The following is a 15,311-nucleotide window of genomic DNA, read 5'->3' on the forward strand; positions in this document are numbered from 1 at the left end:
AGCCTGGCAATTTTTGAAAAGTTAAAGAGTTACCATATGACCCACCAACGCCAGAGTGAAAATGGAGGTCTACACATATTTGTACAAAGTGTTCACAGCAATGTTATTATTCATAACAGACAAAACGTAGAAATAATTCAAATGTCCATTACTGATGGATAAACAAGAAATGTGGGAAAGGGTGTCTGGGTAGCTCAAGAGTTAAGCATCCGACTTTGGCTCAGGTCATGATCTTGAGGTTTGTGAGTTTGAGCCCTGCGTTGGGCTATGTACTGACAGCTAAGAGCCTGGAGCCTGCTTCGGATTCTGTGTCTCCCCGCTTCTGTCCCTCCCATGCTCATGCTCATGCTCTGTCTCTCAATAATAAATAAACGTTAAAAAAAATTTTTTTTATATGTGGGTATTATCCATACAATTAAATAGTATTTGGCAATAAAAACAAGTTAAGTTATATGCTACAACCTGGATGAAACTTGGACACAGTACGATACGTGAAAGCCAGCCACAAAGTATCATATTGTATGATTCCATTTAATAAAGACATAGAACTGATTTTAGAGTCCATAAAATAAAATTTTAAAAAATCAAAATAACAAAGATGTATATAATGTGAATGCATCCTATTAGCTATAATATTTTTCTACAAAGCACAATTGAACACTGCGTTCAAGTTTAAAAAACTTATAAGAATTTTGTTTTGATTTAATCCTTAAAGCAATATTGGCGGCACTGAAGTAAAAAAAGCAGGAGCAACATAACCAAGTTTGTACTTAGACTGCTCTGATGGTATTATCATTTCTAACTGTACGGAAGGAAGACGAAATGGTACAGAGACAGCCAGGAAACTGTGGTAGTCATTCTGGAAAAGATGATGGTGGCTTCGTCTAGGATTATAGGAATAGAGATAGGATAGAGTTGAGAGATATTTAGGAAGTAGAATCTGGATTATTGGTAACTGAGTGACTCTGGAGGTTAAGGAAGGAGGAGTAAAGAATAGCCCTAAGTTTCTGCCTAGGCTTCTGACTGAATGGTGAGATAAGGATATGGGAAACAGAATGAAAGCAGGTTTGGAGTTTCAGCTTTAGACATGGAATATGAGGTATTTGTGGAACATTAAAATGGAGATTACAGATGGATAGAATAGTCTGAAATTGAAAGATATATCTACACACAAAACAACCTTCAAATAAAAAAAGAGAAAAAATTTCATCTACAGATATATTTTAGAAATCATCAAAATATATTAATTAAAACTATGGGATCAAAGGGGCACCTGAGTGGCTAAGTTGGTTAAGCGTCTCACACTTGGTAAGATCAAGCCCCACTTCTCTCAAAATAAACATAAAAACAAGAAAGATCTTACTTTTCCCATAAAAATGATTTGGTACCAATTGATGGAGGATCGTGACCTCACCTCGTTCCATGGACACAACAAGAGAACAGCTACATCTACACAATGAACTCTGAAAATGACCTAAAGACCGCAGCCAATCACAGAGGTAAGTCCACACTGACGAGATGTGCTTGGGAACCAAATAAATACCTGGTGTAACTAACCACAAACAAGAGGGACAACACAAGCATGGAGAAAAGAGAGGCTCAGACTCCACACTGTGTACTCTTGACACTGAGGATCTGAGTCACTATAACATGTGGCCTTGAAAACCAGCAGGGCTTAACTCCAAAACCTTTAGAAATCAGTGGAGCTTAGCTAAACCACTCTACGACTAGGCTCCTTTACTTGCACCCCATTTTCTCTCCCTCTTGTCAGCTGGGAAAGGCTCCTCCCAGAGGAGGGGGCTGTGGTGGTCCTTGTGATAGGGCTCGCCAACCCCCTCTCCACTCACTGCACCCTCTTGGGGTGACTGGGTGAGGGTGTGCTTCCATGTCCTGACCCCCTGTATTCCTGCCATGTTGTGTCTGGCTCATCCCTGCCTGAATAAAGTAATGCCTCTGCAGAAGAAAGAAAAGAAAAGAAAAGAAAAGAAAAGAAAAGAAAAGAAAAGAAAAGAAAAGAAAAGAAAAGAAAAGAAAAGAGAAGAGAAGAGAAGAGAAGAGAAGAGAAGAGAAGAGAAGAGAAGAGAAGAGAAAAGAAAAGAAAAGAAAAGAAAAGAAAAGAAAAGAAAAGAAAAGAAAAGAAAAGAAAGGAAAGGAAAGGAAAGGAAAAGAAAGGAAAGGAAAGGAAAGGGAAAAGAAAAGAAAAGAAAAGAAAAGAAAAGAAAAGAAAAGAAAAGAAAGAAAAGAAAAGAAAGAGAAAGAAAGAAAAATTCAGTAGGGCTTAAGCCTTGGGAGCTTCAAAAACCAGTGGGTTTAATGCTGGGATAGCAAGAAGATGATAGGAAATGAAGTCCACCCCCTTAAAGGAGTCCATACACTAAATAACTTGACCTGAGACACACCAGAGAAGCAGCGGTTTGAAAAGCATCTGAGGAATACATGAAGATTTACTGACTCCTCTTGGAAACTGTGCCAGAATAATCTGCAGATTACTCTAGGAAAAGTGCTGATGGGTAGCATTCCCCACCGCCCCCAGCCTAGATAACTGGTTGCTTGCAAAAGCTAACGCTAACACTCTCCCTCTAACTTGCTAGCAACGTCTGCCCTGCCCCAGCCAGGACTGGGACCACTCTAAAGTGATTCCTGCCCTAGGGAAGCGGGAGAAATAACACGCCTGCAGTTTCTGCAACTGGGATCCTTACCTGGCTGCACAGGGAGCAAGCCCTGCCCTGCAGCTGTGACAGAAAGGCTAACTGCAAATTGCTAGGCTGAATGCCACCCCACCCACAAATGAGCCCATAACAACTATGACAGGTTTCTCAATGGCATCAGAAGCAAATCCTGCCCATTGGGCCCACAGGAAACAAAGTAGGTCATTACAGATGGTTGGGCCAAAGGCAATCGCAGCTCTGTCACAACAGGAGGGCACACACAGCCCACACAAGGGACACCTGGAGCACCTGGTTCTGGTGGACAGAAAAGACTGGCCAGAAAAGGGCACCACAGGACCTCTTCTATATAAGGCCACTACTTTCAAGACGAGATGTAGCTGACCTTCGTAACACATAGAAACAAACACAGAAAATTAGACAAAATAAGGAGATAGAAGAACATGGCCCAAGTGAAAGAACAGGACAAAATCACAATTAAAAAGCTAAATAAAATGTAGATAACCAATACGCCTGATGAAGAATTCATGAATGGTCATAAAGATACTCACTAGACTTGAGATAAGAGTGGATGAACTCAGTAAGCACTTCAACAAAGAGATAGAGAATATAAAAAAGAATGGACTCAGAGCTGAAGAATTTAGTAATTGCAATAGAGGGAATCAATAGGAGATGAGAGGAAGTAGAGCAGATCAGTGATCTGGAAGACAAAGTAATGGAAATCATTCAAGCTAAACAGCAAAAAGAGAAAGGAATAATAAAAAATGAAAAAAAAATTAAGGGAATTCTGCAACATTATTAAGGGTAATGACATTTGCAATATAGGGATGCCAGAAAGGGGAGTGGGTGAGCAAAAACTTATTTCAAGAAATAATAGCTGAAAACATCCCTAATCTGGGGGAAGGAAGCACCGAGAGCCCTCAGGTGTAGGAAGCACCGAGAGCCCCTTACAAGATGAATTCAAAAAGGGGCACACCAAGACACATCATAATCGAAATGGCAAAAAGTAATGATAAATACGGAAATTTTAAAACAACAAAACAGTTACATACAAGGGAAACCCCATAATGCTACCGGCTGATTTTTCAGCAGAAACATTGCAGACCAAAAGAGTGACAAGATACATTCAAAGTGCTGAAAGAAGAAATCTATAACCAAGAAGACTTTATGCAGCAAGACTATCATTCAGAATACAAGAAACAGTTCCAGACAAACAAAAGTTAGAGTTCATCACCACTAAACCAGCCTTATAAGAAATGTTAAAGGGAATTCTTTAACTGGAAAAAAAAGGCCATAAATGGAAGAAAATTATGAAAAGAAAAATTTCACATGTAAAAGCAAACATACAGTAAAGGCAATAGGATTAATCACTATGAAGCCAGTATGGAGGTTAAAACACAAAAGTAGGAAATCTATTAGATCTACAAAAATTAATCTAGGAATACACAAAATAAAAGGATATAAAATATGACACAGACATAAAACGTGGAGAAGGTAGTAAAAATGTAGTGCATTCGGAATGTGTTTGAAATAAAGCAACCATCAACTTAACAGACTGCTATACACATAAGATGTCATATATGAACCCAATGGCAACCACAACTCAAAACCATCCATACACAATAAAAAAGAAAGGAAACAAGCATAACATTAAAGAAATCCATCAAACCACAAGGAAAGAGAGCAAGAGAGGATGTAACAATTGTAAATATCTATGCACCAAACATAGGAGCACCTAAATATTTAAAGCAAATGTTAACAGACATAAAGGAGAAATTGCCAGTAACACAGTAATAGAGGGGACATTAACATCCCACTTGCATCAATGGATATATCATCCAGACTGCAAATCAACATGAAACTGTGGCTTTGAATGACACATTAGACCAGATGGATCAAACAGGTATATATAGAACATTTTATCCCAAACCAGCAGAATACACATTCAAGTGCACATGGAACATTCTCCAGGACAGATCATATGTTAGGCCACAAAATAAGTCTCAGTAAATTTAAGAAGAATCAAATCGTATGAAGCATCTTTCCTGACAACAACAGTATGAAACTACAAGTCAATTATAAGAAAAAAATGGGAAAAAACAGAAACACATGAAGGCTAAACAACATGCTACTAAACAATCAATGGGTCAATGAAGAAATCAGAGGAAATAAAAAAAAATACATGGAGACAAAATGCCAGTAGTCCAATATCTTTGAGATACAGCAAAAACAGTTCTAAGAGGGAAGTTTACAGCAATACAGGTCTATTTCAAGAAACAAGCCAAATCTAAAACAATTTAACCATATACATAAAAGAGCTAGAGAAAGAACAGTGAGCTGAAAGCTAATAAAATAATAAAGATGAGAGTACAAATAGATTTAAATAAGGATTGGAAAAACAATAGGGGGGAAAAAAAAAACCAATGGGTGGCTCAGTCAGTTGAGCATCTGACTCTTGATTTTGGCTCAGACCATGATGCCAGGGTCATGGAATAAAGCCCTGTGCTGGGCTCCACTCTGAGCATGGAGCCTGCTTGAGATTCATTCTCTCCCTCTCTCTATCACCCCCCTGGCCCCTCTACCCCCTTGTACGTGCTCTCTCCAAAAAAAACAAAACAAACAAACAAAAAAAGAATAACGAAACCAGGAGCTGGTTCTATGAAAGATAAACAGAATTGATAAAGCATTAGCTACTCATTAAAAAAAAAACCTCAAATACAACCAGAAATGGGAAGAAATAATGACACTACAGTAATACAAAAGATTATAAGGAGATACAATAATAAAAAATTAAATGCTGACAAATGGACAACATAAAAGATACGGGTAAATTCCAGAAACATATATAATCTTCCAAAACTGAATCAGGAAGAAATAGAAAATTTGAACAGACTGATAATAACTAGTACTGAAATTGAATCAATAATCAAACTCTCAACAAAAGTCTAGGACTCACTTCACAGGTGAATTCCATCAAGCATTTATGTTAATACCTATTCTTTTCAAGCTATTCTAAACCACAGAAGAGGAAGGAAGACTAGCTTGGAACAATCAATTGATTTCAATACTCGTTTGAGATGCGACAGCTCAGTGACTGACAAAAATGGAACTAAATGAGATTCTAAGATAAATCTGGTTAATGTAAGCTAACAGGGAAAAGCTATTGTATACTTAATCATTTAAAATGCATTGAAAAGGGGCGCCTGGGTGGCGCAGTCGGTTAAGCGTCCGACTTCAGCTCAGGTCACGATCTCGCAGTCCGTGAGTTCGAGCCCCGCGTCGGGCTCTGGGCTGACGGCTCAGAGCCTGGAGCCTGTTTCCGATTCTGTGTCTCCCTCTCTCTCTGCCCCTCCCCCGTTCATGCTCTGTCTCTCTCTGTCCCCAAAATAAATAAACGTTGAAAAAAAAATTTTTTAAATAAAATGCATTGAAAATAATTACCTGTTTATATTCATTAACACAACTTTGGCAGCAAAATCTTGTCTGCTGACCTTCAATCATCAGGACATGGTTTCCAGCACTTTTACTAGGCAAGTACTCTCCACACTGTTCACAGCAATTCATTATTAGACCATTGGCTAACCTGTACTTATTAAAGCACTGGTTACTGCACAGTTTATGTACTACATTATTAACGCTGACTTCATGACGAATCTAAAAGAAAAGGCAGAATTTATTAAATAAATGAGCCAGATTAGCACAGTAAGCAAGGAGATAACTAGTTTCTTCAAAAGAAACAATCTCTAATAATTTCTCAGTGGAAGAAATATTCAGGGAAAAGAGTAAAAATTACATTTTGTTATTCTTTCATTTTTATCTTTGATCTTACAATAAAGTAAGATTCATGGAACAAAAAGCTATAAGGTCAGTAATAACTTCCCCAGAGACACTTAAAAACTAGAGGAAACAAACTGTTTAGAAGATTTTGATACCACCTAATTAAAAGAAATGGATTGGTAATTTTTGTTATTATAAACTTCACTGCCCTAGAAAATTCATGGAAGGTGCTAAAAGAATCAGTATTACTATATTCAGGATGGTGTCTGTATATGCATAAATAAGATGGTTCTCGCTTTGCTCAGCTCTGTGGTAACTGAGATAAAATCATGCCCTCAATTTGCATGGCTCCAAGGAACACCAAATTCAGTTGCCAAGGCGTTTATTACGTAAAGACTGCCTGTATGCATGTTTCTTCTTTAGGCAACTGGAAAGATGGCAATACCACTTAAGAAACGTGAAGTTTTCAACACACTTACACTCCACTCATTCTACATATTCTTGTAGCAGGATTGGTTGCTTCCTTCGTGTCCTGAAACTACACTTTATTATTTAGAGTGGCTAGTAAGAACAAAATTCACCATTACTTTGTTTAGGAGTATATCCACTTCCATGGAAATAGCTGTGTACTTTCCATAGCATGCAAATGGGATATTTGTTCACAAAACAGTTCTAACATATCCTCATCCTTTCCTTTAACTTCATTATGTAGATCCAGGACGTCCGTATTATGTAGGTGGCAGAACATATAATAACACTTAAAATTATCCTTGTTAACCTACATAGTAGCTTAAATACGATATAAAAATCCAGACCTCTGTTAGTTTACTACAGATTATACATCTTGATTTATTAACTCTTTTTCTAAGATTCTGGTTGTCTTCACAGGGAGGCAAAGATGTACGACAAAATTCTTGGGAGGATTCTTTTGACTCAACTTGAAAAGTAGTAGCTTTTTTTGTAGGTGCATCTCTGAAACACAAGGGACAGATGAAACTTAAGAATATTACATTTAATAAAAGTCAAATATATGAACAAGAAATGACATTTTTCATTTTCTCATGATTTAATCCTAGGAATCAACTGTAATTTTTGGATCTAGCAAAACCCACCTTTGGTTTCACTGTCAAGAGTTCCTAAATAGTACAGCAAGAGATGATTTGGAGGTAAAAACATTTTGTAGCACAAGAACCTTCTCACAGGTTATTATGATTTTTGAAGGACTCAAAAAAGGTGGTAGCAACTTGGTAGAACGAAGGTAAAAGATGGGAAGGAGCAAGGCAAAGTCAGTGGCAGAGAGAGGGTCAATTTTTACATTTTCCTTTCCTGCCAAGAGTAAGGACAGCACAAATGAACTCACAGCTCTGACACACTCTAGGATAACTCAAGCTCAATAAACTTGAAGATATCTCTGCAACAACTGTATCCATGAATCTATACAGCTCTCAATTACATTCAACCCACGTCTATACTGCCAGTATTCAATTATATGGAGCCAGGTTGAAAAGTACAGCTTACTTTTTACATATTACATTGCGTTTCTTTGGAGTGCGCTTATGAGAGAAGGAAGAAAGGCAGGTGGTAGAACAAAAGAGGTGAGCTGATCCTTTTCGTTGATAAGCTGTCTGTCCCTTCTGTAAAGGTTTTTTGCAGTGTGCACAAGTGATTTTAGCTGGTTTAGTAAGTTGCTGTTGGACTGAAGACTGGAAAATCTGCTTAGGAAGGGAGGCCACTGGTGATAAAGAATCCACCCCTGGCTGTTTCTGATTACGGGGAAATGATGCTGACTGGGAGATCCAAGAATCTTAAAAATAAAACATACAAGAAAAAGTCATGGAACAATTCAAAATTCACATCAGAAAAATATTTTAAAATTTTCATTTTGCAAGTTTAACAGAATAGTGAGGCAGCCCTATAAGCAAATGGTCAGAGCCAGCCAACCCTGTGGCACAATCCCAGGGGAACTATCCACTTTGAATTTTTTTCATTTCATTTTATTTAATTTACATTCAAGTTAGTTAGCATATAGTGCAATAATGACTTCAGGAGTAGATACCAGTGATTCATCACCTATGTATAACACCCGGTGCTCATATCAACAAGTGCCTTCCTTAATGCCCCTTACCCATTTAGCCTGTCCCCCCTCCCGGAGGCAACCCCTCCAGCAACCCTCAGTTTGCTCTCTGTAGTTAAAAGTCTCTTATGTTTTGTTCCCTTCCTTGTTTTTATATTATTTTTGCTTCCCTTACCTTATGTTAAGCTGTTTTCTATCTTAAATTCTTCATATGAGTGAAGTAATAATGAGATTTGTCTTTCCCTAATTTCACTTAGAATAATACCCTCTATTCCATCCACATAGTTGCAAATGGCAAGATTTCATTCTTTTTGATTGCTGGGTAATACTCCATTGTATATATACCACATCTTCTTTATCCATTCATCCATCGATGGACATTTGGGCTCTTTCCATACTGTGGCTATTGTCGATAGCGCTGCTATAAACATTGGGGTGCATGTGCCCCTTTGAAACAGCACACCTGTATCCCTTGGATAAATACCTAGTAGTATAATTGCTGGGTCATAGGGTAGTTCTGTTTTTAATTTTTTGAGGAACCTCCATACTGTTTTCCAGACAGGCTGCACCAGTTTGCATTCCCATCAGCAGTGCAAAAGAGGTCCTCTTTCTATGCATCCTCACCAACATCTGCTGTTGTCTGAGTTGTTACTGTTAGCCATTCTGACAGGTATGAGGTGGTATCTCATTGTGGTATTAATTTGTATTTCCCTGATGAGTGATGTTCAGCATCTTTTCATGTGTCTGTTAGCCATCTGAATGTCTTCTTTGGAGACGTGTCTATTCATGTTTTTGTCCATTTCTTCATTGGATTATTTGCTTTTTGGATGTTGAGTTTGGTAAGTTCTTTATAAATTTTGGATACTAACCCTTTATCTGATATGTCATTTGCAAATATCTTCTCCCATTCTGTTGGCTGCCTTTTAGTTTTGCTAATTGTTTCATTCGCTGTGCAGAAGCTTTTTATTTTGATTAGGTCCCAATAGTTCATGTTTGCTTTTGTTTCCCTTGCCTCCGGAGACGTGTTGAGCAAGAAGTTACTGCAGCCAAGGTCAAAGAGGTTTTTGCCTGCTTTCTCCTCTAGGATTTTGATGGCTTCCTGTCTTACGTTTAGGTCTTTCATCCATTTTGAATATGTTGGTATATGGTGTAAGAAAGTGGTCTGGGCTCATTTTTCTGCATGTCGCTGTCCAGTTTTCCCAGCACCACTGGCTGAAGACACTATCTTTATTCCATTGGACATTCTTTCCTGCTTTGTCAAAGATTAGTTGCTCATACGTTTGTGGACCCATTTCTGGGTTCTCTATTCTGTTTCATTGATCTGAGTATCTGTTTTTGTGCCATTTGTTTATTTTAGAGAGAGAGTAAGCAGGGGAAGGCCAGAGAGGGGGACACAGAATCCAAAGCAGGCTCTAGGCTCCGAGCTATCAGCACAGAGCCTGATGCAGGGCTCGAACTCACAAGCTGTGAGATCATGACCTGAGCCGAAGTCAGAACCTTAACCAACTGAGCCATCCAGATGCCCCTATCCACTTTGTATTTGAACGATACTCTATTGTGCCCAAACTGTAAATGGTGGCCCTTGAATCGTGCAATGCGGTAGTTATCAATTCTTAAGGACCCTAGGTTCAAAATGCATTTCCTGACTTACTAGATGGTGCAAGTACGTTAAATTGTGTTTTGGTTGGGGCGCCTGGGTGGCTCAGTCGGTTAAGCGTCTGACTTCGGCTCAGGTCATGATCTCACATTTCATGAGTTCGAGCCCCGCGTCGGGCTCTCTGCTGACAGCTCAGAGCCTGGAGCCTGCTTCACATTCTGTGTCTCCCTCTCTCTCTGCCCCTTCCCTGCTCATGCTGTGTCTCTCTCTGTCTCAAAAATAAATAAACATTAAAAAAAAAAAATTGTGTTTTGGTTTTCTCAACTACAAACTGGAAATGATATCTTACTCATCAGAGTGTTATGAAGACTAAATGAGATAATGCATATAGTAAAGCAGTATATTTGGTACACAGGGCATTTGCAAAAAAAATATTTAGCCACTTTTTTGTCTCAAAGAGGAAAGTATTAATATATTACAAAATAAAGCAAATATGCAAATCAGAGAAGTACAGAATCTGGTATGTGATGTCCATTTTCATAACCACTTCCTCCCTAATACGAAAAATATAAAGCATAGAAAAGAAAAAATTTTACAGTGACCACTCATATGCCCACCAAGTCTATTCTCTCCTCTTTTACTATTTTTGCTTTATCAACATCTATTCATCCCTCTAAACAATGTGTTTTGTGTATTTCAAGCAAATGCAGAACATCATTGTACTCCCCTCTAAAATACTTCTTATTCATTTTATTTTAGAGAGCGAGAGCAAAAGCAGAAGAGAGGGACAGAGGGTGGGGAGCAGGGAGAGAGAGAGACAGAATCTTAAGCAGGCTTCATGCTCAGCACGGAGCCCAATGTGGGGCTCGATTCCACAACCATGAGACCACTGACATAAGCCAAAATTAAGTCGGATGCTCAGCTGACTGGGCCACCCAGGCACCACTATTTATTTTAAATTTCATTTATTCATTTTAAGTAAGCTCTACACCCAATGTGGGGCTTGAACTCATGATCTCAATATCAACAGCTGCATGCTCTACCAACTGCACCAGCCAGGCACCCTTCCAAAATACTTTTTAAAGCAACTCTTTCTACAGTTTCTTCTCAGCCTTCTAAATATTATTTCATAATCATTAATATAGGTGATGGATTATTCTGCAAAGTCTCAGTTTTCCTAACTTCACACACGGACTCCTCCATCATATATTATTGTTAGCTTCAAAATGGTACAATATTATGTACAGGTAGTAATGTTTCTCAAACTTTAACATTCACGAGATCACCGAAGAATCTTGTTTAAACAGAGACTCTAAGGGTGCCTGGCTGGCTCAGTCAGTAGAGCATACAACTCTTGACCTCAAGGCTGGGAGTTTGGGCCCCACAATAGGTGTAGAGATTACTTAAAAGTCAAATATTTGAAAATATATACATACATACATGCACATAGATTCTAAATCAACAGGTTTAGAGAAGGGCCTGAGGTTCTGCATTTCTTTCTTTTTTTTTAATGTTTATTTTTGAGAGAGAGAGAGCGCATGCGCACATGCAAGCTCAGGGGAGGAGCAGAGAGAGGGAGACAGAAGATCTGAAGTAGGCTCTGTGCAGACAGCAGAGAGCCTGATGCAAGGCTTGAACTCACAAACCGTGAGATTATGACCTGAGTTGAGGTCGGATGCCTAACCGACTGAGCCACCCAGGTGCCCCAGGGTTCTGCCTTTCTAACTAACTCTTGCATGATGATGAAGCTTTGAAGCCCTAGAGTACTGAATTATTCTGTCACCTCTCTTCAAAAATAGCTTTGGTCATTAACAAGAAGTCTATGACCCCCCCTCCACCTATCACATCCTCAAAGGCCTTTCAAAGTACTACTAACATTAACAACTATACTTTCAGTTTTAAATTACCCACCTACTGCTTCTAATTTTCTTTGTCCTATTTCAAGACACCTTTATCTTACAAGCAAAAATAGAATGGAACAAGTAACAAAAGCAACTCTCTCAGACCATAGGATGACATGCTGGCAAACACAGAATATAGTACAATGAACTTTTTTTTTTTTATCACCTAGTACTCAGAAGTTTCATTACTACTCAATTTTCCTACTTCTGAACCATTCCAAAGAAAACAAAAATTACATATTCATCTATATAACAAATATAGGTTGTGTATCATCTTCTTCTGGGATCAAAGTTCCCTGCGTATCATCTAGATACCAAACTAGATTTAATAAATGACAGAAACAAAGGATAGGAACCATTACAAGATTTGTTATTACCATTAATATGGGAGAAATAAGAACCCCAAAGAAAAAATACTGGTTTTTGTAATTTTGGGGAGTTATCCATACTTAAGGGAAGCATATTTATATACAACTACAGAATGTGAGACATCAATGTATGCTCAGGACAGTAATTAGATTCTGAAATTTTTCACTTTAGCTTTGGTGCATAAAGCAAATGCTTCCTTTGTTAATACCACAACTATTTGTTTTCTGGAAATTTCAGTTTCTTATTTCATCAAATTTTTATTTTATTTCATTTTATTTTTGGTATTTGTGTCTACAGGTTAAACTTAACCTCTCAATCAAATTCTTCCATATCCTACCCCAAGTATGTTTTAAGAGAAGGGGCCAAGTAGATTATTTGGTACAAATCCCTCATTATATGCAAGGAAAATTAAGCCCTAGAAGTTACATTACTCATCTAAAAATCTAATAAATATTAGACACACTATTGACTTTCAGGTGTTCTTCATTTCTTCCTGCATCTAAACTCTTCTGCCTAAAAAATATTTTAGTATTTCTTTAGTGTTGGTCTGCTAGTGAAAAGTTCTTTTGGTGTCTCAGTGGGGTTTGTTTGTTTTTGCATGTTAAAGAATAACATGTATGCATAAAGTTTATAAATCTTAAGTGTGGAGCTCAATTAAATTTTTTATAATGAATATACTTGCATGACTACCATCCAGAAGCCTGGTCTTTTCTCACTGAATAATTTCCTGCCTTTCCCACAAGCCATCCGTATTATAACCTCAAAGATTAGTTTTCTCTTTTTTTTTTTTTGAAATTCACATACATAAAATCATACAGTATGTACTCTTTTGTGCCTGATTACCTTAACTCAACATCTTGTCTGTAAATTTCATTCACACTGAATATATAGTTCATTATTTTGCACTGCTGTTGAAAATTCCATTATGTGGCTAGTACTATTTATCTGCCCTATTTTTTTTAAGTTGTATTTATTTAAGTAATCTCTACACCCGTTGTGGGGTTCAAACTCATGACCCCAAGATCCCAAGCTGCTTGCTCTTCCAACTGATCCAGACAGGCGCCCCATCCATCCTATTGTTGATAGACATTTGGATTGCTTCCAATTTTGACTATGATTTCTATATATGTCTTCTAATAGTTTCTTAATGTATTTATCTTGCTTGGGATTTGGATTTGTAAATGTTCTTTAATTTGTAAGTTAATGCTTTCTCTCCATTTTAGAAAATTCTCAGTTGTACCTCTTCTGTCTTGTTTCTTTCCGGAACATTAAATACATGTCCTCTTCATCAAGTGTCATACATCTTTTACATTCTTTTCTGGATTTCCACCCTTTTGACTTCTCTGATTCAATCTGGATGATTTTCTCAGAGATTTCTTCCAGTTCACTTACAACTCTTCAGCTTTGCCCAGCCTGCAGTTAAAATGATTAGTTCCTTAGAATCTTTGTCTGATAATCCTATTATCTGGATAAAACCTTGCTTCTATTGTCTGTTTTCCTCTTGATTTCTGGCGTATGGCCTTGGATCTTCATGCTGCTGATTGCTTTTCATTCTGTTTGTATGAAAAACTGAAGGGCACCTAGTTGGCTCAGCTGGTTGAGCATCTGACTTTGGCTCTGGTCATGATCTCACAGTTCCTGAGTTTGAGCCCCCACATCAGGCTCACTGCTGTCAGCGCAGAGCCCACTTCAGATCTGTCCCTCACTGACTTGCACTCTCTCAAAAATAAACAAACAAATAAAAAACTGAAAAAAATTTGAGGCTCTGGATTAGGTCAGCATCCCAAACTAAAAGTTGGAAAGGTTGTGTTTGTTGGTTTGGGTTTTTTTGTTTGTTTTTTAAAAATGTTTTAAAGTTTATTTTGAGATAGACAGAGACCATGCGAGTTGGGGAGAAGTGGGGGGGGGGGGTGGAGAGACAGAGAGAGAGAGAGAGAGAGAGAGAGAGAGAGAGAGAGAGAAACAGAGAGAGGGAACGCCAGCCAGGCTCTGTGCTGCTAGCACCAAGCCTAATACAGGGCTCGAATTCACAAAACAGAGAAATCATGATCTGAGCCCAAACCAAGAGTCAGATGCTTAAGCAATTGAGCCACCCAGGTGCCCCATGTTTGTTTTTTACCAGTATCCCTCTTTGTGGGCCTCTGTGAATCTACTCAAAGTTCCACTTAGATTTTCAGCCTTTCTCTGCAGTTTTTTCTGGAACTGAACACACACCCACAAGAGAAAAGCAGCCACAAGTAACAGATTACTTCTCAGAGGCTCCTTCTCTTAGATCTTAGAGCCCTCATTTTTCCACTATATTTATATGAGCAGAAATATAATGCCCTAAAATCAGAATAATGGCCAGAAATGTTTATAATGCAATAAAAAATAAAACAGATGCAAGAGCAATTTCTACATTATAGGTATTTTCTGTGATGAGATTTTTGCTGTTTATATAAAGATAGGTGATGAATATATAACTTTCACTGAAATAGAGTCAACACTAAAAGTTAATGTAAGGATTAAATGATTCAAAGGTCCAGTCAATGGACAATAATCTTATTTTTATAAGATGAAATGCAAAATTTTATGTGTACTTTATGCAAAGGCATAATTTTGTATGATGAAATTTGAACCTATAAGCCCTGGATTTTTATGTAACTCAACTCCAAAAATCTTCATCTTGCTCTTATTTTTTTTCTTTTTCCTTTTTTGGAAATCCTTCAATTTTTAGACGTAGAACGCACAGATAAACTAAAATAAGACATTCTGGAGAAGCTCTAAGTAAAAAAAGTTATAATAATAATGTAATTGGTGCCATCTTCTTCTAGAAGTCCAGTAGAAATTAGTTTTACTAATGCTAATAGCAAGCAAAAGCAAAAACAAAACCTAGGGCCAATACTAAAATTAGACAATTATTACTATGCTTGCTATATTCAAGTTAA

General features: G+C 37.8%; 1 protein-coding gene across 5 annotated transcripts in view; it reads right to left on the reverse strand.

Moving 5' to 3' along the window:
* The window catches only part of ZMYM5 (zinc finger MYM-type containing 5), a 32,591-nt gene that overhangs the window by 1,692 nt on the left and 15,588 nt on the right, over nt 1–15,311 (reverse strand). For 3 of the 5 annotated variants that reach the window (XM_043574606.1, XM_043574616.1, XM_043574624.1), the window contains exons 5-7: nt 7,962–8,247; nt 7,259–7,415; nt 6,108–6,320 (exon numbers count right to left, since the gene is read on the reverse strand). In XM_043574606.1, coding sequence (XP_043430541.1) covers nt 6,108–6,320; nt 7,259–7,415; nt 7,962–8,247 — 656 coding nt within the window. Of the gene's footprint in view, nt 1–6,107; nt 6,321–7,258; nt 7,416–7,961; nt 8,248–15,311 lie in introns of those variants that run through there. The other 2 variants (XM_043574632.1, XM_043574640.1) reach the window with 2 other exon arrangements.

The sequence above is a fragment of the Prionailurus bengalensis genome, chromosome A1 (genome assembly GCF_016509475.1).
Source record: "Prionailurus bengalensis isolate Pbe53 chromosome A1, Fcat_Pben_1.1_paternal_pri, whole genome shotgun sequence".
NCBI classification, from domain to species: domain Eukaryota; kingdom Metazoa; phylum Chordata; class Mammalia; order Carnivora; family Felidae; genus Prionailurus; species Prionailurus bengalensis.